This window comes from Dendrobium catenatum, unplaced genomic scaffold, assembly GCF_001605985.2.
Source record: "Dendrobium catenatum unplaced genomic scaffold, ASM160598v2 fragScaff_scaffold_716, whole genome shotgun sequence".
In the NCBI taxonomy this organism is placed as follows: Eukaryota; Viridiplantae; Streptophyta; class Magnoliopsida; order Asparagales; family Orchidaceae; genus Dendrobium; species Dendrobium catenatum.
The window spans coordinates 14180080-14207282 of NW_021319178.1; the positions used below are offsets into that span (position 1 = coordinate 14180080).

At 33.2% G+C, this 27203-nt stretch overlaps 1 protein-coding gene across 3 annotated transcripts in view; it reads left to right on the forward strand.

Annotated features, from left to right (window-relative positions):
* LOC110092239 (signal peptide peptidase-like 2) overlaps positions 1–27203 on the forward strand; it is a 28845-nt gene that overhangs the window by 939 nt on the left and 703 nt on the right. The window contains exons 2-13 of one of the 3 annotated variants that reach the window (XM_028696109.1): positions 2623–2781; positions 4793–4904; positions 5324–5443; positions 11705–11862; positions 17849–18154; positions 19059–19238; positions 21160–21194; positions 21287–21443; positions 22475–22528; positions 22627–22719; positions 23759–23898; positions 26324–26394. In XM_028696109.1, coding sequence (XP_028551942.1) covers positions 2623–2781; positions 4793–4904; positions 5324–5443; positions 11705–11862; positions 17849–18154; positions 19059–19238; positions 21160–21194; positions 21287–21443; positions 22475–22528; positions 22627–22719; positions 23759–23898; positions 26324–26394 — 1585 coding nt within the window. Of the gene's footprint in view, positions 1–2600; positions 2782–4792; positions 4905–5323; positions 5444–11704; positions 11863–17848; positions 18155–19058; positions 19239–21159; positions 21195–21286; positions 21444–22474; positions 22529–22626; positions 22720–23758; positions 23899–26323; positions 26395–27203 lie in introns of all 3 variants that reach the window. The other 2 variants (XM_028696110.1, XM_020816699.2) reach the window with 2 other exon arrangements.

A 27203-nucleotide genomic window follows, 5' to 3' on the forward strand; every position in this document is an offset into this window, starting at 1 on the left:
TTATATATATATATATATATATATATATATATATATAAACAAGTGTTCAAACAAGCAAGAGTTTGAACCTGTTATCTAAGATCAAACTCTTGATTTGATTTTAACATCATAAATGAGTTTATCTTACTCATTGCTTGCTTATTTTAAATTAAATTGTTTTAATAGATATTTGAACTGATTGTGCTACCAGTTGAGAGATTCGTGTTAAAGGTTATGAAGAATAATTCTAATTATTACTACATCTATGCTGGTGATCCCTTCATTATCTTTACATATGTTGTGTAGCACCCTGTTGCTTGGGGCTTAGGCGCAGAGCCCTTTTATGAAATATTTTTATTATTTGAAATAAATGGTAGTTTGAATTGAGCGCCCCATTTTAGATTGGTCCCAATTTATTCAAAGTACTGCCCAATGTGGATCAAATTGTCTTAACATGATTTGATTTATCCCAACTGGCTCTTATAGGCACTAAACATTCATATGACTTGGCTTGCATTAAGGACATTAAGGACATTAAGGAGTGTCAATTTAAACTCTTAATGTCAGTGCTTGAATCAATCAAAGCACTTGCTGGGAAATTGAGTCATTTTAAATGATACTAAGTACAATCTGATTCAATAAAAAAATGACTTGAACTAGCTCGAGCTAGTACTTGGTGGGCAAAGTAGGTCATGTTGACATCAATGAAGTTTGTCATGGAGTGATTGTAGTTAAACTAAATATTCATGACAAGGATTAACATTGTATGGCTTAACATAGTGAATGCTTAAGCTCTTCAAGTAGAATTAGAAGAAAGCTTGGAAATTGAACTTGTGGAAAATATGAAAGTAGCATTGTAGCAAATATCTTAGGAAGAGGGTATAATTATTAAACTTAAGATAATTTAGGTGTTTGTTTGATGGGCTATTGGAGGAGATGAAAATGTGTTTGAAATTGAATTTGATTCAACAATAGGGAGCATACAGTAAAAAAAGTTCATATACTATATTTTAAAAGTTAATCTACATAATCTCAAACATACTGTTTTCAACTAAAAAAATGAAAAAAAAAATCTTCTTATAAAGATTGTAAGAGAATGTTGTCGGAAAGCTGTACCACATAAAATTATAAAGAAATTAGTTAAAATAGATGATTGCCCGTTGGTGAGAATGTGAAAAAAGGTGAGACGTTGTCAATATATAAGGACAGGTTATTAAAAGTGGCAAATTGGAATAAAAAATTGAGTCAAAATCAATGAGATTTAAAATGGTTAATTTCATTAATAAGATGGTAAAAGAGAACGTGTACAAGTTCAGAAAAATTTCACATGCAGTTAAAAGAGATTTTGTGGAGGAGTTAGCAGGTGCTAAATATTGCTTCAATTTTGAAACTTAGGATAGCAGAAATGTACTTCTTTACAATTTACAACTTACAAGAAGTACATTAGTAAGGATTGTTAAGTGGGTATTAAGCTAAGACAAGTTTATGGGGTTTGATGATTTATATAGTAAGCTAGGTATTTAGATAGATGAAAGTGCAATAATATTAAATACCCAAAGTAAGAGAAATGTGACATGAGACTCTGATTGGTTTTGGTTTATTAAAATAACCAATATTGCTTAAATATAAAGATAGGAATGTGAAAATATTATAGTGAGGATTTTTTTTTTCAAGAAAAGCAAAATTCAAGGAAGTATCAATGCCTATAATGTTATTATGGGACTGGGCAATGTAACAATTGTCTAGAAAAATCTTATTGATGTTAGAGTGTCAATTTGGCTTTAATGCAACACAGATGAATTATAGGGGTGATTTTTTACTAATGTAATTAATGAAAAATATGGACAAAAATAGCTCCATGTGATTTTTATTGACCTTAAAAAAGCTTATAGTTGAGTACTTCAAGAACTGATCTTGTGGCGTCATTTTGGAGAAGAGATACCTAAGATATGTTGAGTTTATGATTAAATCTACGTTGTTTTAGCATGTCTTGGTTATGCCTACAATAAATTAGTTTTACGTGGTATCTTGTTGTATGCGATTTACACTTGGTATAACCCTAGTAGGGGATACTCTGTCAAAGTCAAATATTATAACCATGTTCGCAACACTTTAAAAGAAAGGTTGTTTAAAATCTATAGTACAATGTATGTTATTGTAGTTGAATTAAATTAAATAAGTATCAATCAATAATATTGGAGCATCTTTTGTTGATAATGTGTGATCGGTTTAGCTGTCCTGGGGATGCACGCTAGAAGCCTAATGTCATATAAATACCACTTGATATGTATAAAATTAATGGTATATGTCTTGAAACTTGAGGAATTCTCGGTAACATGCAACAATAATTTAGACTGCCCTGTTTGTATTCGTGGACCTATTTTCCATATTCTAATTTGTGTACATCTGACTTAAATATAAGATCATGATTATAGCAGTTCTGTTACAAGTGAAACTCTGCGTTGCTAAGTGGATTTTTAGATTTTGAAAGATACTGTTGCACTCATATGCAACAATGCAGGTTTTTGTGTATGGGTAAAATAACGGGATTCCTATTTCCCATGCTTATATGTTGCCTATTTGTTTCAATGCTTATATCAGTCTGCCTGATTTTCTTTTAGCATATTTAAAATCATTTCTCAGGTGAAGGTAAGGAACTGGGTAAATGGTGTTGAAAGTGCAAATTTAGTCGGGCTTAGCGCGAGATTCGGGGCCTCTTTGCCAAGGCATGCTTCTGAAGCTCAACAATGGCCCTCTGCTCTTGCTAATCCCTTCAACTGCTGTACCAATTTGACATCAAAGGTTCTTGTTTACTTGTTATCTTTTTTTGTACTAATAGTCTAGTATGTGTCTGCACTCTTCGTTTTCTGCATAAAGAAACCTACCCTGCATCCACAATTTTGATTTTAATATTCTGATTTTTTTTTAAGTTTATGATACTATAAAAGTGTTGAGATTATTACACATAAATTGTAAGAAATGTTAATGTCCATTTATGCTGCTGATATTTTTTACTGTTAGTAATATTTCAAATAACATGCATGTGATTCTTCTAGAACAACCTTCTATTGTCTCTGTTACTTCTGAAAAATATGGCATGCTGTTTCTTTATTTTCTTTTAAATCTTAAAATATGTATAGTTTGAGCGAAAAAAAAAAAAAAGTATAGTTTGAGCGAAAGCTTCCCTCAGGTTTTGCCTTTCTTGAGTTATGAAAACTTCGCCTTAAGCCTTTTTAAGGTGGTTTGACCAAGTATTTTCCTATTTCAGGTGGATTATATCAAGGGTAAGCCTTAAGCCCATATCTTTTTGCTTTAGTCATTGGATGTTCCCACTAAACATTTGCAAGAGGTTGTACCCTGGTGCTTGCTTTTTGCTGATGATATTCTTCTTGTTGATAAGACTAGAGAGGGAGTTGAAGGTAAATTGAATTATGGAGGTCAACCTTAGAGTCTACAGGCTTTCATTTGAGTAGATCTAAAACTGAATATATGAAGTATAATTTTAGTAATAGTAGATCTAGTGGTGGGAATGTGACTTTGGGTGATCAAGTCATTAATAAGAGTATGTGTTTTCGATATCTTGGGTTTATTGTTCAGAGTGATAGTGAAATAGATGGGGATATTATTAGTAGAATTCAAGTTGGATGGTTGAAGTGGAGGAATGTATTGGGCTTGTTGTGTGATAGAAAAGTCTCCTATAAGATGGTGGTTTGACCTGTAATGATTTATGGTGCAGAATGTTGGTCATTAAAAGAGAAGCATAATATAAGTTAAGTGTTGCAGAGATGAGGATCCTCAGGTGGATGAGTGGCTTTACTTTTAGAGACAGGATACGAAATGAGCATACACGTGAGAAGGTTGGAGTAGCTCTAGTGGAAGATAAGATTAGAGAGAATCGCCTTAGATGATTTGGTCACATAAGACGGAGGCCTTCTGTTGACCCGGTTAGGATAGTAGATGTATTAGATTTGACTTATGTTAAGAAAGGTCTAGGTAGACCTAAAAAGACTTCGTTAGAAAATATTAGTAATGACATTTCTATATTATATTTAAATGATAATTTAATTTTTAACAGGTACAATGGAGAGAAATGATTCATGTAGTCGACCTCACATAGTGGGATAAAGGCTTGATGTTGTTGTTGTTTTTGTTGTTGTAAGAAAAGGTTCAGAGATTTAACAGTATTAAAAAACATTAGAAAGAAGTCTTAAGAATATCTGAAGGATAGCATTTCAATTTAACCTAATAACTATTATATTTTATCAATTATCCATAAAGTGTGGCACGGTGAATTTGCATGGTATCATATATCTTAAAATATCGCGTGGACATTGACAATCATCTTCATTGATTCAGTTCCAAATTTAGCTTTGATAGTGTAATGTGTTCCTTCTCAAACTTCCTTATTAGTTATAGCTGCTCGGTTTGAAACAAGTGACATGCTCGAGAAGATTGGTACTTCATTTCAGTCATTCAAGAAACACAAGGCCCGTGCCTTCGTATGAGATGTTTTATTTGTGTGGTTAAAGGCATAAGTCCCTATTGTGACTGACAAAGTTTCTTATTGTTACAGTAAAACTTAATTACTAACTGTTACGGAAAATGTAAATAAAGTCCGACCTTAAAAATAGCTGCAAGTTAAATGCTTTGGATACAGCTAGGTGAGGCATCTTTTCTTTGCAGTGAATTACAGAAGTATTGACATTCTAACTTGTTGATCAAGTCTGTTACTGCTTCATTGATTGTGCTTGTATTTGTCTTATGTGGTGTTGCATCTATTTGATTTTAAATATGGAAGCTCTCTTTGCTGCAGTTATCAAATTCCATTGCTTTGGCCAAACGTGGAGATTGCACCTTCACTGCGAAGGCAATTGTTGCACAGGCAGGTGGTGCAACAGGCTTACTGGTGATTAATAATGATGAAGGTTAACTGTTATTACACTCAATGATGCTATTTTAGTTCAATGGTAAATGTATGCGAGGGGCTTTTGCTTCTGAATAGAGGGCCTAGACTGGATAAATTTTGCTATAAATTAGTATATTTGCGTCCTGATCATTGTCATCAATGGCATCCCTAAAATGTCTGGGTTTCCATGTACATATATGGTGTTGGTCGGTTTGTTTCACTCTTATCACCTTATGCAATTCTTGTTCAATAAGGGGAACCTGGGATACTATCTGCCTGCCTTTAGGACAGTTATCATTTATCATCATGATTTTGTATTTGTCCAGATGTTTAGCTGTTTTTTTTTTTTTTTTTTTTTTTTTTTTTCAGTTTATATTGCTGACTAATCCTTTCACGGATGATATTAGCTTTATCTTTAAACTTGTTTCTGTGTTGTAGATCTTTACAAGATGGTATGCAGTGAAAATGATACTTCCATTGCTGTCACTATTCCTGTCGTGATGATACCAAAGTCCGCTGGGGATAAGTTAACAGATTCCTTGGATAAGGGGGGGAGAGGTGAACATTGTTTTTTAGACTTCTATTATTATAGAAGTATTTAATTTTTGCAAATATTTAACTGTTTTTATTCTGAATGTGAAGCATGCATTGCTTAAGTGAGGTTTATACCTTTCTCCATGCACCTTTTTATCTTACTGTTAATACTTTTGTCCTTTGAAGAACTGAAAGTGAGATATATTATTTGTGTTTGCTTATATAATCTGCATTCTTGATTTATTTCTTATAGTAGCGTTCTCATGGCGCAAAGTGTTGGCCATTAAAAGAGAAGCATAATATTATGTTAGGCGTTGCTGAGATGAAGATGCTCAGGTGGATGAGTGGATTTACTCTTAGAGACAAGATACAAAACAAGCATATTTGTGAAAAGGTTGGAGTAGCTCTAGTGATAGATAAGATTGGAGAGAGTCGCCTTAGATGGTTTGGTCATGTAAAACTGTTGCATTACGATGACCCTGTTAGGAGAGTAGAAGTATTAGATTTGGCCTGTGTTAGGAAAGTTAGAGGTATACCTAAAAAGGCTTGGTTAGAAAATATTAGAATTGTCCTTTCTTTATTAGATTTAAATGAGAATTTGACTCTTAACATGACACAGTGGAGAAAAAGGATTCATGTAGCTGACCCCATGTAGTGGGATAAAGGCTTGATGTTGTTGTAGTAGCATTCTCATGGATTTCCCTGTTTCTATATCCTCTGAACGACTTTTAGTTTCATGATGGAAATGGTAATAGAATATTTATCTGATTTAGTATCTTTAATATTTGAAAAGATTACTGATCCAAACTTCACTTCAAGCTTGACATTTAATCTTGGAATGAAAATTTGTAGTTGATAGTGATTTTATTTATAGATCCTTTGTCATCACGCATGCAAGAAGTTCCATCCTTTCTTGGAGTAAGGATGGAACTTTGCAAGATTCAAGACTCTAATAATTCCCTTCTTAAGCAAGCTATCTACTTGTCTTTTAGTTTCCATATAATTAGTTGGATTCATCCTATAGTTGGGGAGATTAAGCAAAGATTATTCATGAGCAAGGTTAATGGCATTGCTAGATATTATGAGGAGTTGGAAGTTCATCGGGAATATTCAAAGGATATGGTTCATTTGAAATTATACAAAACCTTACTAACATCTTAAGGCAACATAAAAGGATTTTTAGTAAGATTTTTTGTTTATATAGCAACCAATGTATAAATAATTCCTAGTCTCAATTTCTCACTTTCAAACTAAATATATGATGTGTTCTACTTTGCAATTTGAGTGATGGTTGATCTAAATTTTTTATCTCATGCTAGTGTAAAGGTTTTAATTTGGGTAGATCTAAATCCGAACATGTGGTGTGTAATTTTAGTAGTAATAGATATAGTGCGGGGATTGTGACTTTAGGCGATCAAGTCATTAATAAGAGTCTACATTTTAGATTTCTTAGGTCTATTGTTCAAAGTGACGTTGAAATAGTTGGGGATATTATTAGTAGAATTCAAGTTGGATGGTTGAAGTGGAGGAATGCATCGAGTTTGTTGTATGATAGAAAATTACCCCTCAAACTTAAGGGAAAATTTTATAAGATGGTGGTGAGACATGCAATGCTTTATGGCTCAGAATGTTGGCCATTGAAATAGATGCATATAATTAAGGTTAAGTGTTGCTGAGATGAGGATGCTAATGTAGATGAGTGGCTTCACTCTTAAAGACAAAATGCGAAACGAGTATATACATAGCTCTAGTGGTTGATAAGATTAGATAGAGTTTCCTTAGATGGTTTGGACACATAAAACACCGACCTTCCGATGACCCGGTTAGGAGAGCAGATGTATTGGATTTGGCCTATGTTCAGAAAGGTAGAGGTAGACCTAAAAAGACTTGGCTGGAAAATATTAGAAATGACATTTTAAAAAATAAATAAATAAGAATTTGACCCTTAACAGGATTTAATGGAGGAAAAAGATTCATGTTACCGACCCCACGTATTGGGATAAATGCTTGATGTTACTGTTGTTGTTGGAAGTATTGAAGATTTTCTTCTTATCCTTATGCTTTGAAAACTAGGTGCTTGACTTAATGAGGTTTTTGACATCTAAATCATACAATAAAGGTTTGTCCAATGGAACATTCTGTCTATGGGTAAGACGTCATTTCAAATTCTATAAGAGTTAGCAAACTTAAAGGAACATAACATGCCTATATAATAGGCATGGAGATCTTATCAACACCTGCAACTTTATGAGGATATGGGTGGCATTTATGCTAAGATAAACTCATTTTAAAGCACATGTTGCTTCCACATTCATGCAATTGCTAATATCAATAATGAGCTAGCGTGAGTTATCAACTGCCCCTAAATTAGCTTGAGGTGTTGTAACAAAGTTCAGAGAGGTTTTCCACTACATCGCTCACATCCGGACTTGGGTCATGAACAGCTTCATCTTTATGAAGTTCCTATTCATCTCCAACATGTGCATAATGTCCTATTTGTTGACGTTTAAAACAAACAAAATCAGTGTTTACGAGATGTGCATTATGGCTTTACTTGGCATCTTTGTTAAAGATGAACTTACTTTCTTTAGAGGCAGTAGGCTTTCTAGTGGATTTAGATGTAGTATTATTTTACTACACAGGATGCTGGTAAGTTTCCCAAATTAAACCTGCTAGTAGCAGTTTTGAGATATTGCTCAAGCTCACGTGCTAGTTAAAATATGTTGTTTATAGAACAGAACATTATCAGGAAGCATTTCTTTCCTACCGTCAAATTGCAATCCATTCCAAATTTAGGCTAATTAAATTTACCACCTCAATCAATTTTACATTTAAACATGAAATTCTCATATTTTTTTCATGTAATTGCTTAATGAAAACGGTTCTTATTTCAAAGTATTAAATTTATCCACATTATGATCTTTATAAGTAGTTGAAAGACATTTTTCCTTGTGCAGTAATTTTTTTATCAACTATTTAATTGATTTACCTGTCCTTGGAATTATCTTTCCATACTGATATGTGAATTTTAGCAGGCCCTGTATGTTTTAGATTAGCAAATCTAACTTTATACTGCATCACACTTTTTTTCACTCAAAATAGTGGTCTAACGGCCATTCAGTTGAGAGTTTTGGATCATTTTTACCATAAAAAAGGGTTCTTCAAACTTCACCTCTTTATATCGCCATCTATCTCTCTCAGGGTTCTTTTATGGATATGCATTACCATAATGATGTGAATCTAGTCCATGGATGTGTTGTATGTTAGGAAACTTTAGTGGAAGACTACGAGAACTGTGCAGGGGGAGTTGTGTTGAAGTCCATTATGATATGGAGAAATTGAAATCAGTTTTATCATCAACTGGTCATGTTTAACGCTCAGATTAATTGGCATGCTATTGTTCTGTTCTGCATTTTCATTAGAAAGGCGTCCAGGAGCTTATTAAGATTCTTACATATGCACTGCTGTGCAACCCTCTATTAAATCTACCTTATCTCTTATTTGGTTTACTTCACGAAAAATCTGATATTTTTGGGTTTGCATACTAGTTAACTGCTCATTCAAACCATACAAGAGAAAAATAATGAATCTTTTGTTAATGGACTTTTAATCCACAGGACTTGAGATCACTCCAAGTACTAGAAAAACTCAAAGTATGACTGAAATTTCAAATATGTGTGAAATCTGAATAAAATCAATAACACAACTCATCGAGGAAATGATCAATGAGGTCGATGTGATTCCCCAATCTCTTCTTCAATCGTCGCACTTTTGAACGCAGAAGAGACCCCATATGGGGAGGGAAGCTTTATTCTCAGTTACCAATAATCTAATCTTATTTACGACAGACTACCATTCATATTAAGAGGATAAGTAGCAATAGAGAAATCAAGGAAATAATGAGAAATATGGCCTTTTGTGCATTTAGTATTGGGCTTCAAGAAATACAAGAGATAATCCTCTGTGGTGGTTCCAGATTCTTCTAATGCATATATATTTTTTTTCTCTGCCAGCCGACTTACAGTGTTGATCTTGTTGTACTACAATCAGTTTTAGTTTGACATTCTTGTTGTAAGTTCAAACTTATTACTCTGTGGGACTAAACCTACGTCCCTTACTTGGAGATCAAATAGACATTGAACTACCAATAGTTAATCTAATTCGTGTATGCATATTTGTTGTTCTTATTGTGAATCATTTTTTCTTGGGGTCCATTGGGTTGCTAGAAGTTAAAAGTCATGCTATATCCACACACACCTATTTTTTCTACCTTCCGAGTTTTTTTGCTGTATTTGTTTCATCAACTCTTTTCATCCTAAATATGATACTCTTTCTTAGGCCTTTAAATGTATGTTTTTGGGTTATTCTCATACTTAGAAAGGTTATTGATGTTATGATTTTTCTACACATTCACTTTGTGTCTTCTTTATCATAACCTTTCATGAGACCTCCCTCCAATACATTCTTACCTCATACACTACCATATTTTCTCCATGTATAGTACTTCCACCCATTGCTCCAATTCCTTCTCCACTATAGGTTAATGAAATTTAATACTTTGAAACAATTTCCCTAATTGTTCTATTTAATTCTTTTTGACCTCCTTCATTAATCAAGATTGGTCTTTACTCTAAATGGATTTCAGCAATACTTTAATAGAGAACCACTCAAAGCTATTTATATGGAACAACTTCTAGGGTATGTTGTAGAGGCGGAGAGCAAAGTTTGCAAGCTTCGAAAAATATATCTTTGTGCTTTATTTGATAAACTCTAGGTGGTCCTTGTTGATATTGATCTTCAAAGTAACTTGATTGATCACTTTATTTTAATTCACTACTCATCCTCTAGTATAATGATCTTTTTTATGTATGATGATGAGATTTTTCAAACTTAAAATGTTATTTATACTACTGAGGAAATAAAAGTATATTTATAAGTAGAAATTTAGGAGTCCCGTATGTGAACTTGTTGAATCTCCATGAATCTCTGTAGTCATTCATTATGAAAACTTCGAGTATACTTCTTGCTATTGACAGTTGGATGGTAAGCTTAGATATTTTCCTGTCACACATCCTAAATATATTTTTTTGGTCTTTGTGGTTAGTCAGTATATGCAAAACTCAAAAAAGAAATGTTGGGATTTTCTCTTATGATATTTAAGATATATCTGAAGTTCTTTGGGAAAAGGACTAATTTATTGAAAACACAATCATTTAAAGATTAAAGCTTATTTTGATGATGAGTATTGTGAGTCCATTGAAGATTAGAAGCCTACTTGAGGACACTATGTTTTTGTGGGAGGTAACCTTATTTCCCGGAGAAGTAAGAAGCAAACTATCGCACTAGATCTAGCATGCTCAATATTGGGTTTTGACATATTTTGCTTGTTAAATGATGTGTATCAAAACTCTAGTATAAGAATTTGATTTCTTTAAAATACAACCCATGATACTCAATTATGATTACCAAGCGACAATCTACAATATTAGCAATTATATCTTCCATGAATGAACCAAATATATTGAAGTGGATTTTAACTTCATCGGAGCTGATGTTCTAAAGATCATCACTTCTCAAACCCCCAGCAAAAAACAATTATCTTATATTGATTAACTAGGCTCTAGGACCACTCGATTTTTCCAATATTTGTAGCAAGTTGGACTCCTTGATATATATGCTCCAGTTTAAGAGCGAGTGATATTAGCGATTTTACTATTTTTAAAGTATTAAGTTTTTAATGTTTGTCCTTTTTACTATGATATATCTTCAACATTAAGGATATTCTCTTTAATATTATTATGTTTTAAATATTTTATCTCTTGTATTTTTCTATAGGTATACATACAGTCATGTTAAAATCAATTTCAATATTTTTTCTCTTAAAAAAACAAGCCTCTTTTTTTTGATGGAGTGATGCATTCTTTGCAACTCAGGTTGCTTGATATTGCTGAGGTGGTGCAAGAAAGCTTAAGTATAGTTGCAAGGCTTTCTATGGAAATTCTAGTTAAAGAAGCAACATATTTATAAATTGCTGTGGATGTGCCATTGTCTCGCAGGGATCTGCATATCAGATTTCTTATATTTCCTTTTCCCTGTTCTTGTAGAATTGTTAAAGTGGATGGAGGAAATTTAAATTGCGAATATTTTAATGTTGACTTTGTTGTATTCTTGAAACAAATTAAGTTACTATTTTGATTTTGTATTATATTGAAAATAGTGGTTTGTGCACGTTGTTGCATCACAGCTCTTTTGCCTTGTAACTAAGTTAATATTTTTTTCTGACAGTGGAAGTCCTCTTATATTCTCCTGAACGTCCTGTTGTGGATTTATCCGCAACCTTTCTATGGTTGATGGCTGTTGGAACAATTATCTGTGCTTCCCTATGGGCTGAATTTATTGTGTGTGAGCCAGTAGACGAACGTTATAATCAGTTGGAATGGAAGGTTTTTTGTTTCCTTGCCTTTCTCTTTCCATAATTCTAAAGCAATTTGTTTTCAAAAAATTTTAAAAACTATAAATGCCATGAAGCAATTCATTTTGATTTTGTACTTTTATGATACTATCATATATGTTTCATGATTTTTTTAATGGTTTTAGATCATTCTTTTACTTTTTATGTTTTAACCAAACCCTTTTGTTTTAATGCTGAAACTAGATTTTTTCCCCTTTTCTTACACCTCATAGCAATAGCATATTTTGGCATGTGGCTTTGTTAATTTTATCACCTTCTTATAATTTTTTCCAGTTGTAGTTGGCAGTTTTTCAAGGTTAAAGTACTTGGGAAGTTCTCAAGGTTTTGGCTGCTTATAAGTTCATAAAATTGTCAAACTTGTTGGCCCACAAACTTTATTACCTTTCTTGTAGCCTCCTTCAGTTTCACTTTTTAACTTTATTTAGGTTCTTATATAGCAGACCCTTTAAAGAGTCGCACTTGTTTGGTTCCATGAAATTGCCCTGACTTACTACCCCTTTCCTTAAAAATGGCATGATTCAATGCATGAAGCTTTTGCCACTGTAATGTCTTTGAGTGGGTTTGATGTATGTGGCCTTATTTTTGCATTATAGAGAGGTTATTTCTGTGACTCACTCATAACCACCAAGTCATACTAGAGGCAATTTAATCACTTCTCTAGGCTTGCCCTCTATTATTCCCTTCTCATAAGCAAATAAAAATTCATAATTAAGTCCTTACCTACCAACAATTAGGAAAGCTATATTTTTCCTATCCATTTTTTGTCAATATTTATTAATCTTTTGGGCTTTCACTACAGATGTATGGTTGACGATGTTCAAAATTTTCATTAATGGACTATCAAATATTGCGCCAGTCTAATGCTTATTTTGTATGCCAAAAGTTCCTCAGTTTAAAACTTTAAATGGAATAACTTTTTATTAGCTAAGTGTATATTTGGAATAACTCCAATGGGTGTTTAAAAAAAAAGTCATAATTTACATGCTTTCTTGTATTATTAAGCATACACCTTTTACTTTTAGTGAAACTTTTCGCCTAAACAAATTGTTATCAGATTAAATGAAATGTAGTTTGTATCATTTTTAGAGTTTCCTTGGTTAAAATCTTATGGATAGAAAAAACGAGTTTCCCTAATTGTAGGATTGGAGCCTGACTTTTCTCTCTATAATTTGAAGTAAATAAACAATAATTATATGAATATCGTGATAATCTATTTGGTTTATTTTGTTATCAATTATCATAGAAAGGTTCTATTGGGCATGCATGTTTTCTTGTATTATTAAGCTTACACCTTTTACTTTTAGTGAAACTTTTCGCCTAAACAAATTGTTATCAGATTAAATGAAATGTAGTTTGTATCATTTTTAGAGTTTCCTTGGTTAAAATCTTATGGATAGAAAAAACGAGTTTCCCTAATTGTAGGATTGGAGCCTGACTTTTCTCTCTATAATTTGAAGTAAATAAACAATAATTATATGAATATCGTGATAATCTATTTGGTTTATTTTGTTATCAATTATCATAGAAAGGTTCTATTGGGCATGCTAAGCCTTACTCCAAAACTGTTAGTTTTAGGGCTAGGCCCAGTCAAGGCCCCTTTATTTTTGCAGTCAATTTTTGTCCAGGCCCATAATGTCCTTTTTGGTGGACACAGCTAACAGTCTTTCATCAACTGATCAAGTTCACTTTTATTCCTCCCCACCCAATCATTCCAATCCTTATCATCTTTTCTTCTCCAATGCTTCCTTCATTTCTCCCACAATGTCTCCTCCCTAATTACTATTTTGTTGTTGTTGCTCCCCTTGATGCAGTACAGCAATTTGGAAAGCCTTAAGTGCCCCTAATATGGAATAAAATACATTAATGTGGAAATATTGTAAAAAGGAAGATTACGGATAATAGGAAATGGGAAATTGATGAGAAAATGGAATTAAAACAAAGGAAAAAAGAGAATCAAATCATCAAGGCCTGTTTCTTCAAGCTATACACTTGGAATGAAATGATTTCACATCCATGTTAAAGAAAATATAATTTAATCATTGATCATTATCCATTGTCTGTGATAACCTTTAGGAACTCTATTTATGGAATAGGATTAATAACAAACTAATGAATTTAAAAAAAAATCTGAAATTACTAGTACAATAATCAAAAATTCAAAATGATCATGAAGTTCAAATATCATAAAAATAAATCATGACATTATTGAACTTAGAAATATGCACCACTTACCGCATTACCCTGCTACTTGATCTAGACCTAGCTTCTCTCTCCTACATCTCATTCTCTGTCAGCCTTTTGAAATTTTCCCCACTCCCTCCTACTACTGGCTTCTCCCTGCGGTCTCATTAATGTTGTCTGAGGCAGGCCCCTTGGGTGCTAGAAGAGTGGTTGTAATCTTGTAAGAGCCTCCTTAGCTACTGCTCCTGGCTCCCTTCTCCAGATTCTTCTGATTTTTCACAAGCTGTGCCAATTTCATGGCCTCCCCTAAGTCACTAGGCATCAAAACTTTCACTGTCGCTCGGATCTCTGCCTTCAACCCTTTCATGAAATTCCCTTCCAACACTGTATTTGAGAGTCGCTCCACCCTGCTAGCTAGGTGCTCAAACTGCTCCCAATAATCTACTACTAATCCCTCATGTGTCAAAGAAAAGAACTGCTCATAGAAGTCTCCTCCCGATCGGTTTGGAAACGCTCTATTATGCAATCTTTAAATTCCCTATAGTTCCTGATCGGCCTCCGTTGGTCTCTCAACTGAAACCACGATAGGGCTTTCCCTTCCAAGCACAATCCCACTGCTGTTAGCTTCTCCTTCTCCGTCAATCCATTGACGGCAAAGTGCCGCTTTACCTTGTAAATCCATCCATACGCATCTTCTCCTTCGAAGATGGGCATCTTCAACTTCCTCACCTTCTGGTCACTGCCATTTTCCCTGATTCTTCCATAACTTCCCCTTTCCCAAGTGCTCAGTCCACCCCATGTGTCCTGCTCTTCCCTTGCTCTGCCATACCCCAAACTCCCTTCAAAATCCCCCCATCTGTCTTCAAAATCAGCACCACGGCGGCCGTAGTATCCCTCCTGGCGTTCCCCATAACCTTCTCTTTCTTCCCTCCGGATAGGCTCCAGATGGGGTCTTCTTCCTTCCCCTTCCACGATTTCCACCTCATCTTCCTCCCTACGAATTTCAGAATTCATGTTTTTTCTTTCTTCCTCTATTGCCACGGAAGCCATCGTTTGATTGTGGATTTCCAACATTTTATTCATCATGTCCCGGAGATCGGCTACTTATCCTTCCATAGAGGAAATCCTTTCATCCACCGTTGTCTTGATTTGGTTCATCTCCCCTTCAAGCATTTCTTCTAGCGCATCAACTTTCTTGGCTGTCATCTCGATCTGAACTTTTGTAAATCCAAAAATTACGGATTTGGATTACAAAAACAGCACTTCGTCCCTTCTCGACCAAAAATCAGCCGCCGAACTTCGCCAAAATCAGCCCACGAACGGCCCCAAGACTTGCTATGATACCAATTTGATAGGAAACACTTGAAGATCTCAAGTATTTTCTATCAATCTTCGAAAAATAGCAAGAATTCTTCACAAAATCCACACAAAATCACAAAAAACAGTAGATAATTTGTATTATTTGATGAAAGGAAAACATAAAATAGCAAGATAAAATTGATCCTCAATTCGAGAGGAGGATCGATCTCTCCCAATTTTTTTGACGCCGCTAGAGCCTAAAGAAAACCTAAATCTAAGAGATCTCAAATTTCAGCCAAATTCAAGATACCCTAACCCTAGAAAAACAAATTATTTAATGCATACAAATCAAAAGGAAATCCCTAAACAGTCCCTACATTCAAATTATCTCCTAAAATTCCTTCCAACCAAAATCGGCTCCTGTGGGCATCGGCTACGCGCGACATCCGTAGCAGGCGGAAAGCTCCGCTGTTCGCCTGTAAGCCGGTCCCGCCTGGACCGGTCTAACAGCTTGGTGGTCTATCCATTGAGGATTAAAAGCTTAGCTTATTTGCTTGTGTTGACAGCCACTGCTCAGAGCCACTGCTAAAGCTAGAAGTCTCCATTTGCTCCATTGCGTAAAGCTAGAAGTCTCCATTTGCTCCATTGCCTAAAGCTAAAAATCCCCATGCAGTTGGTCATGATGCAAGAGAGATCACGGTATTATATCCTTTGCTTCTTTGTGTTGGTGAGCTCCATGTGAAGCAAATGCTTTTCAGTCATTTTCTGTATTTTCTACCCGTCAACAACCTGTTGGGAACTACGTTGAGATATTATTAGGAGGGTTCTGTGGCAACCCATCTTCAGCAAGCTGCTGGGGTTGTGCTACATGTTGCTCGCAAAGGGGCTGTTGTTTGGGCCTATACAGTTGGTGATCGATAATGGGAGCCCAGTGATCTACCCCAAGCTCTACAAAACGCACTTATATCCCCATGCGAAGAGTAAATGGAAGCATGGAAAGGGGTGCGGGATGGATGCATGCTTGAAGTTGGACGTGTGGTTTATTACTGGTAGAATTGCTAAGGTGGCTGCAGTTCTATAAGAGTGGCACCTAAGGCCATCTATGCTGTCTTTGACAAGCTGCACAAGGTAGAGATGCTTTTGCTATTGATATGGAAAACTAATCGCAGGAATCAAGTAGATTGACTGTCACAATCCGACCCGGTGATTCGAATTAATGAGGTGGGAATGGACAATCGGACGGTTAATACATTTTCTACAATTACACATAATATTAATGATTCTAGAAACACTGAAGATCCCTAACATAATTTCACATTTGAACATTTATATAAACCATATGTTACCTGCTTTCATTTGATCGTCATCTTCTGTAGGCGTATTCCTTTCCTCTTTCAGCCATTTCTACTTATCATAAGACTCACCTGAAAATTTTAGTATTATAGTTTGAATTTACATAGTATACTCAGTGGATAATCATCATTGTCATATAACATTTAAGCATATATAATACACATGTATATTCTTGCATATTCTTTTTCATTTATTATACAATTAAAACATATAATATGCAACATATTTGTATACAATTATCTTTATAATTAAGCTATCCAATTAATTCATTCATTTTTCTATTTCATTCGTTCTTTTTCATTTGACATTTATACATTTTCCCTTTTAATTAGTGCATGAGCACCACTAAATGTATGAATAAAGGTACAACCATTTCCATTTCCATTTCCTTTTTCATTTTCATTTAACGTGCATGGGTACATTGCGTTCCTAGCCAGTACCATAATAGGGTGAATTCCTGTATTTGCATGCATGCATCTTTTCCTACTTTTAATACTTTCATTTATGCTTTTATTTAAATATTAAATGTTATTTCATTTATTTGATTGTTCTTTACAGACATCTTTACATGTATTTTAAATAACATAAACATTTTTAAACATATATATATATATCAAACTCAAAATTCCTTTGAAGATTCCTTTATTGGCTTTAGCACTTCGCCTTTGTGCACTAGATTAATCAAATCTTTTACTGTTCCAAATTATGTTAATTGAGATTAAATATTACTAACCAACTTTGAAGGAATTCTCAAAGCTTAATGCTATAATAATAAATATCAAATTCTAACTTTCATCTTTTACCTCAAATTTATTTCTTCTTGCCGAATCGAATTTCCACCAACTTGATTTCTTTCATTTAAAATCATACACTTTTTGCTTGTCTTTAAGAAATAAATTTTATATATTTTATTTCTCAATTTGAACAGAAAAAGAATATAAAATTGAAATCACTTATAAAGAAGAATTTTCCAACTCAATTTCTTCCTCTTGCTCTCCCAAATTTTCTTTCTCTACATTCAAACTAGATATCGACTCTCCATTAGGTTTCAATCATAGAAGAAATTGCCAAATAAAATGAATAAAATATACAAACTTACCTTCCTTCTCCTTTTTCTTCCTCAGGGCATGATTCCCTCTCAACACAAAGCTTCTCAAGTGTTTTGCTCTCACGGAAGTGAGCAAATCAAAGTTATGACTCACAAGGAGTCGTTATTTTTCACTCCCGTACGTGAAAATTCATTCAAAACCGCGAATCGACCTCGCCTAGAAGCATACGCATGCATGCGGGCCGTGTGCGGTCTGTCTGAACCTACTGTTTGTGGGACCTTTTGTCCGCTGAAGGAAATAGGCCGGTTGAACCGGCCAGGTTCGATTCTCACATTTACTTTGCATGGCTACTTATGCGCATGTTTTGCCAGGATGATCATGGTACTATCACTTGAGCGGTTGAGCTCACACATCCATACTTTTATCCTTCCTTTTGGAATTGCTTCTTCTCTTGGTACTTGATGACTATATACTAGGAAACATTATTACTAACTTGCATTGAAAAATAGAAATGTACATTCCATCAATTCAGTATACTTTGAAATTAGAATTTTGAGTAGTATTGGTTTACATATTCTTGCAATTGTACAAGAAGGAAAAACAATTGATGGGCACGTTCCTTGTACCGGATTACAATTATATATACAAAAAAAAAAAAGAACAAACAAGGCTTTTTAGGCAGCCTATGCGACTTGTTTGCGATGCTAATTCTCTCTGTGTAGTCCTCTTACTGTTTAGATTCACATCAGTGGGCATCATTTACTGGAACGAAGCTGGACAATTTAGGCTTGTGCGCTTGAATCTTATCATTTGAGATTCTTCATTGAATAGGCTAATAAAATTAGATAACTGCTAACAGTTAAAAGCAGTCAATTGTACATATTGTTACTTCTGTAATTCTTTTTATTTACTGTTTATATGTTCAAGTTGGTAAATAATAACATCTGTGTAATGAAAGAGCATTATCAAGTCTGTAAACCAGATCCTCTTTGTTAAAAAACATTCTACTTGATGAAAAAGGTGTTAATGCAATCTAGGCTGTGGACAGGTTCAGTGAATGATATTTGTTATTCTGTTCTATCATTTTCCTGTTAATTAAAATAGTTAACCATGGTATTTGTATTTTGTTGTAATAGTCTTGATGAAAATAACAGATGCTTATTGCCGGAATATGTAACTTTCCATGTGCCACTGTACTTTGAAAAGAATATAAGCCTGTTTTCTATAATAATTAACACAATATTTTTTTATACAATGCATTTTTGTGGTTTTTTGGTTTAATCAGGATCAGACTGGTGCTGGAATGATCAACAGTGAAAACGAGAAAGAAATTCTGGAGATTAATGCTAAGGGAGCTATCATTTTTGTGATTGCTGCATCAGCTTTTCTGTTGCTGTTGTTCTTTTTCATGTCCTCCTGGTTTGTTTGGCTGTTGATAGTATTATTCTGCATTGGTGGTGTGGAGGTATGTTGCTCTTTCAGATTTATATATTTTTATTCCATTAAGATTATTATCTTAATGTACCACTGGTTACTTCTTGTTGTAGGATGATTCAGAGTTGGAATTTTTTATTGCAGCTAATATGATTCCTAGTATGCTTTCATCCAACGGGAACTAGATAATTTACATACTATAAGTAACCAATTAATTCAACTATTTATTTTCTTTAAATGAAAACTGATGATATTAGAGTTTAAGGCCAACATATAATCAAAAATATCTGAGAATTTCAGCAAGAAATTGAAATAATAAATTCAGCTAGCAAATTGAGTTCATTTCCACAAATTAGTTTTTTGTCATCTAACACTTTGATCAAAATCAAGAACACTAAACAAGCAATAATGAATTATATAGATGAAACAAAAAAGGAATTGAAAAAATTAAGAAGTTAGGCTTCATTTCAATAGAAAGTGATGGGTTCTCCCAGATTAGATTGTCAAATTGTTATTGCAGTAGAAGGAATTATACATTTAATTTACACTCTCAAAATTGGAACTGAAAAGATAAGTTTTATTCAAGTCTAAATTTCATATATGACTTTTCTCTAAATATCTATTTATACGCCCATCCTCAGATTATTAGATATGATTGGCACAAAATTAGTGCATTTCAGTTTTATTTGATCTCAAAATTCAAGTGCCAATGAGAACCCATTAACGTTTTCCAGAAATCAAAATAGCGTTCATGCAAACTGAGACATCCACTTGAAAGCCACAGATTGCTTTAAGCTATGCCACTGGAAATCAGCCTGCAATCGTGTATACGACGTGATTAGCAGTAAAGGAAATTGTACATGAAAACTCCCACGTCAAAGCCTCACCATGGAAAACTGCTCGTATTGGAAATTGCATTTCATCAGAGTTGCAAGAAACAGTAGCCTAATTTTAGCTCTAAGATTAATCAAAGATCCTCATCCAAAATTCCAAAATGAGTATGATTCCTGTAGATGCTCGTCCATGTTAATGCCCATCAGTAATGCCCATTAACTGCATAACTTGAAAGGCCCAGAATATTATAATTGAACTTGCAGTAAATTAATCAAGAGGCAAAAAAGCTTGTTTTGGAAGGCTTAAGCAGCTATACACCAACTTTCCAATAGGGAATAGCGGTTGTAATTCAAGCTATGATTATCTATAATCAGGAATTTATTACAGCTCACTAAGCTTGAAAATGACATTGTGTTGAATTAGAACTGAAGCCCAATATATCTCATCTCTTCCAAACTGAACAAACCAACACTAGCAATATTGAAAACTAACAGCGACTAAACAATCATAGCAATATGGACATTAGAGAATACAATTCATTCTTTTTCACACTTTTGGTGTGTATAAACTTTCGGTTTTGGGTCATTATTGGGCCATTTTCATTGTTCGCACCAAATCTTTTGAAGTTGTGACAACTGGTTTATTTAAACTCATACGTAAGCTTATTATTTCTAAAATGGTCTGGTGATACACATTCATTGTAAGTATTACTAAGTATTACTCGCTAATAAATATTTAGATGCAAATATAATAGTTTAATTCATTTATCTAATTTAAAGGTCTCAAATATTCTCGGGAGAATCCTTAATAGGTACCATGTTTCTAAAGTTATTTCTCTTTTTATTTGATTATTACATAACGATTTTAGAAGACTTCAGTTCCTTCCTTTTATTTTGAAATAAGGTTGTCCAGAACAAGATTATGACTTATTAGAAGTCATTTAGGAGGTTATTTCTATGTGGGGAATCGTATAATATTAAAATTATAATGGAGTTTCTTCATATGATCTGTATTTTAAAACTCAAATATGTATTATAAACTTCGGGCATAATTATAGTTGTCTTTTAGTGATGGCATGCTACTTTTTTGTTGCTTATTTGAATAACTTATCTTTTCAGGGAATGCATGTTTGTTTAGTAGCACTTTTTTCAAGGTATGACCACAAGACATATATCTTAATCAACTTTTCTTGCTTTTAGCTCATAAGACCTCTCTTTTCCTTTTTATAACTGAGTTTTTGAGCAGGATATGCAAAGTTTGTGGCCGAAAGACAACAAGCCTTCCCATTTTAGGGGAAGTCCTTATTCTCTCGATTGTTATTTTACCATTATGTATAGCCTTCGCTGTTTATTGGGCTGCTAATCGGCATGCGTCATATGCTTGGATTGGTCAAGATATTCTTGTAAGATGCTCATTATTGGTTACTTTTTCTTTGATGCTTCCAATTAACATTAGAATGTAATTAGTAGTTTTCTTGAGGTTGTTAGTTATTTTGATGGTTTCAAATTTTCATATATTTGAAGGAATTTTGTTACTACTAGTTTTTTTGTATTTCCTGATTAAGCATGATAACTGTTAGAGTTCTAGCAAACCTTCTCTTGAGTTAAACTTAAAATTATGTAGTTCTGTTTCGAATTGAAATTAATTCTAAGTCAATTTGACATAGAATGCAAGCATGCCTTTGAGGGAGGGAATGAACCTAAGAACCAGTTAGAAGTTTGCTAATATATATACTTATATATGTGTGCATATACATAGATACATATATACATATATATGTGTGTTTATACATACATATTGTGTTTATATATATATACAGTTAAATTTTAATTAACTACGAATTGGAAATGGAGTTTGATGGGGACGCCCAAATATGAAATTTGAATCAATTAGGCTCAAATTCATTTTCACTTGTCTAAAAGATTGAGCTAATTTTGAATGTTTTCTATCATGGTTCTATTAAATGTAGAGAGATATTATGATATGAAAGACTTTATATTTTGACAAATTCTCTCTAGTTGTTAGGCTTAACTCCATTCAGATTCTCCAATTTGTGGTCATCAAGGATGGACCATACGACATGTTTCTAATCTTCTTAAAGAGATTGGTCTTGTAGGTTGCAAACCTATTGATACCCCAATGTATATTTCGACCGCTTATGATATTTGTACCTATGATGAGATAGTTTTCATAATAATCAGCAATAATAGTGTTTTGAGAGGCGTCTACTAAAAAAGGTCTATGAAAATCAAGGATGATTGATTGCTTCTTGTTGAGATTGAACTGTTTGAAATGTAATGGCATATGCTTAATTTTATTAACTCTTTTTGTGATGCTGATCCTTAAATGATTACAGAGTTCGTTTTTTCATTTATGATTTTGATGTTATGCTCCATGATGTTAATTATTTTATTTAAATTCATTGGTTGCCAGGGCATTTGCTTAATGATCACTGTATTGCAAATGGCTCGCCTACCGAATATTAAGGTTACTTGCTTGCATATCTTGGCTTACTATTTTAAAATTTAATGTAAAGTTTATTTGGTAAGATGTTACTTCTAATCTAATTTAGTTCTCTTTCCCAGGTTGCGTCAGCACTCCTTAGCTGTGCTTTTGTGTATGATGTATTCTGGGTGTTCATATCTCCTCTTATATTTCATGAAAGTGTTATGATTGCAGTAAGTATCTTACTTATAATTCAATATTTCATTTTTTTTATTTACGAGGAATATTCTTTGTTTCTAAATGGCTACCGTGCTACTGCTTGATACTAGCCTGTTTCTGAGAACTTCTTGACTGTTTTGCTGCGTAGGAAGATCTTATCATCTTACCATGGCTGTTTTCAGTATATCTCCTCTGAAACTCCATCTTTCTTTATCCTAAGCCAATATTTTTGGGAGATTGAAAACAGGACATTTTTCTATGAAGAGCTGTTATAATTGTATTAGTTTCTATAATAAATATTGGCTCTCGTTGACACTGCATTATTCAAGTATATATGTAACCATGATGTCTTTCTTTGTATTCCTATTTGGGACCATAATATCATCACTTAGAATCTCAAAACTATATTCAGTTCAGTTTCCTTTTGAACATAGATTATTAGTTAAGGTACAAGTATCTTAAAACAGCCTCCAATATTGCTTAGTTCTGATCACCTTACCAACAATTATGATCTCAAAGGGCTGTCCTTAGTTTTGGAGACTAAGGACATATATGTGAGAGATAAACTGGAGTAATTTGAAACATGAACCTTGATCTATGTACTTTTAATCAGTAGTCTTGTAGTTATTATTATCATCATTGCTGCACTTATATAGTTTACAAATATCTGACAAGGGAAAGTGATTTAGGCTAACCATCTACTTTTGGTCAAATTTTCTTGTTAGGGCAGTAGTCTACTTATAGTATTGAAATGTTAATATCTTGAATTGCATAATAAATTTTGCTGTTCTTGCATGGTAGCTTTGACTTGAAAATGCAAATATCAAAGTTGGAATTACTAATAAATGTATTTATTTATTCGCAAGATCCTTCTCATAAGTAAACTACTATGTTTGCCTTTTTATATTCTATGTTCTACTTCTACATGGTAGTACTTTTTTGTTTAATTGTGATTTCTTTATCTATTGATTCCTTATTAATACCAGGATAACCTGAATGGATCAAATGTTCATGAATTACAAAATAGGCTAATCATAGGGCTTTCCTCTTTAGGTTGCTCGTGGTGACAGTAGTGGAGAGACTATTCCGATGCTTTTGAGAATTCCTCGCTTTTTTGATCCTTGGGGTGGCTATGATATGATTGGCTTTGGGGACATACTTTTTCCTGGTTTGCTAGTTGCATTCAGTTACAGGTAAAATAAATGGCTTATGATGTGCTTTTTGTGATAGTTGATTCTATTCTAACTTAGAAAATACGTTTTGGTGAATGTGTAGGATTAAAACTGATCATGGTACACATTTATTTCCAGCTAAAATTGTAGTTTATTCTGAAGCATACTGTCATTGTCATCGTCATCACTGTCACTGCCAGTCTCCTTCATTAGACTTACAGGCTTTATGATTGCTCTTTTTTTTTTTCATTCATTCCAATGGTGCATGAGGTGTTTATCTACCTTGCTAAAATTTTTTGAATATTTTTTGTGCATGTTAACTTTTATTCTAATAATTTTTTTTTACTTGGCTTTTAATTTGTAGCTTGTCTAATGAGTATATTTTATATTCTTAGGTCTATATGGTCAAATCATTTAAGTTAATTTTCCATGACCTTATCTTCAATAGATGGTACTCTCACCATCAATTTAATATAATAATTCATCAATTAATCATCCTAGTTTCATCACATATTTTTCTTAACATTTTCATTTCCTCATTGCTCAATTTGGTTCTCTTCTACTTTTTTATCACCAAATCTCATGTCTATATAACTTGGTCAAGCCCAACTATATTTTATAAATTTACTTTTAAATTCTAAGGTATGTCTTAATCTTAGCTAATGGCCTTAAGTTGGGAAGTTATTCCTCATCTGTGCCCCAATTATTTTTATAATAAATATAAGATAATTAAATCTATTACAACTATAATTGTATTTCATATTCTTAGTATCTATTTTGCTAAGCTTATCTTTCTTCTTCAAAATATTTTCCTCAAGTGCTCCAATTTTTAACTTGTTTTCGACGATGTCCTTCTACATATATTGACGCCTATTGTGAAAAGCATACACCATGGCATCCCATTGAGTGCCCTTTGTAAGCATATTTATAAAAAAAAAAACTCAATGTTGATCCTTGATCAAATCATATTGTAATTGGGAACACTTTAATTACTACAAAATTAATTCTAATACTAGTTAATGCTCTATCATACATATCTTTAAAAACTTAAAGACATCTTTGCACGCATTATTTTCTTAATGCAAATCAATCAATTTTCATGGCACTCATCATATGCCTTATGAAGTTCAATAATTACCAGATGATGATCTATTTCTTCTCTTTATACTTAATTTTTCTTAACAAAAAATTGCTTCCATAAGGGACCTTCTTGGCACGAAACCAAATCAATTTCATACCAATATAGTTTTTTAGGTTTATGTTCCATTACAGTCTTCTATAATTTCATTATATGACTTATTAATTTGATTTCTCTATCATCACTATCATCATTATAATGCTGGTGTCAAAACACTTCTTCCACAATCATTTGGTATCCTATCTTCAAATTTTTATTGAATATATTTGTTAACAAAATTAATGCAATTTACTCATTGCTCTTCAAATCTTGATATGTATATCATATGGATCTAAAATGTTACCTTCATGCATCTTCAAAATAACTATATATATTTTTTTATCATATTAATAATATGCATCTTTAATTTATTCATTATTATCTTCAAAAGCAATTTATTTCTTAAAAACTCACGTTTTATAATTTCTCAAAGCAACATTTTCTTTTTTTTATGACTTCATATTTAAAGAAGTTTTTTTTATATATATATATATATTTGTTTCAAATGTATCTAATGTCTAGATCTTTCTTGTCTTATATAATTTTTCTTCTTTCTTCTTAATTTCTAGCATGTTATATGAATTATCAGAAGTTATTGCTTTGCTTTGCCTGTTACTTTCTTTGCAAGGCGTCTGGCTTTCTTAATTCTTATCCTTTGTCACTCTTAAAAGCAGATTTCTTTTTTTAGAGCCCTTCTCACCTTTCACTTCACCTTCAAGTCTCCTTACTAATATATGATTTATTTCTAGATTCTAAACTTCTGCATTTATGGACCATTTTGTTCCACCTATGACTTCACTCAATTAAAGAAATCTAATTTATACTTCTAGACTCCAAAGTTCTATCATCTTATTCTAAGGCAATTACTTATTTTGATCATTTTCACACACGGGCGCGCATATACGCTCCCCCGCACGCGCACACACACTTTATGTTGGATGGTTAAATTTTCTTGTGGAATCATTGGTGCCATGTAAAACATACAATTTAGGATTATTTTAGTTGTTTTATTCTAAATTATGATTATATATATTTGTTAATTTTTTTTAATCCTTTTAGATGATTTTAGGATAGATTTGATTTTAATCTCATCTATATTTCTATAAATAAGGAGATTTTAGATATGTTTTACAGATCATTTGGGGCTCCTTAGGTGTGTCTAGGGGTGCAAACGAATTGAATTTTAATTTATTTCAAACTATTTAACCAAATGCTCTTTTGATCATTCACAATTTCACATAATTCTTATGTATTATCGAATTTGTGCAGGTATGACAGAGCAAACAGGAAGGGAATCGCTAATGGTTACTTTCTTTGGCTAACACTTGGATACGCATTTGGTGGGTTTCTCATGATTGCATTTATGTCTTTGACGTTAGCTACAAAGTTTTTTTTTTTTTAAATCTGTGGATAACTATTTAGCTTGATATATCCAAACTTGGGTTCTATTCCATCTTTACCTCTACAATGTTGGCATGTTTAGTAGTGCACAGTACTATGCAAGATCATTTTGACATAATCAACCATTTCTTCTTTCTGAATATAAAAAAATCTCAGTCTTCAGTTTTCTTTTCTGGAATCAGGACCTGATGGCGCTGCGTTCAGTTTTATCAATAATTCTTATTGTAATTATTATAATTCCCAAATTGTCATTATTTATGATGCAATTTTAATACACCTATGTTGGTTGGTTAATAGAAATATCTAACCATTTGATTATACACATTGATTTTAAATTTGAATATGTTAGGCCGGCCCACCTTGGGCCGGCTGAACATATTAAACCGGTCCCTAGGGACCAGTTTTGGCCTACAAGAGGAGGGGCCAAGGGGGGTAGAATCAAGGGGGAGAGGGGGCGGCTAAACAGATGGGTCCCACACTTTAATTAAGCACTATATTGGAGGGAAAATTCAAATTAGGGGCTGTTTAGGGATTAAACTTTTGTCCTTTTGCCTTAATTAGTTTTGTCTTGTTATGGTTAGGGTTATCTTGAATTTGAGATACCAGATTTGTTCTTGTGGGCACTAGGCTTGGCTAGAGATTTGGAGAGTTGTTTCTTCCTCTCGAATTGAAGAAACTTGTATCGTGTGCTGTTCTTCTTCTTCATTTAGTGAAATCTACTATTTTCTCTCATATTTTTTCCAGTTTC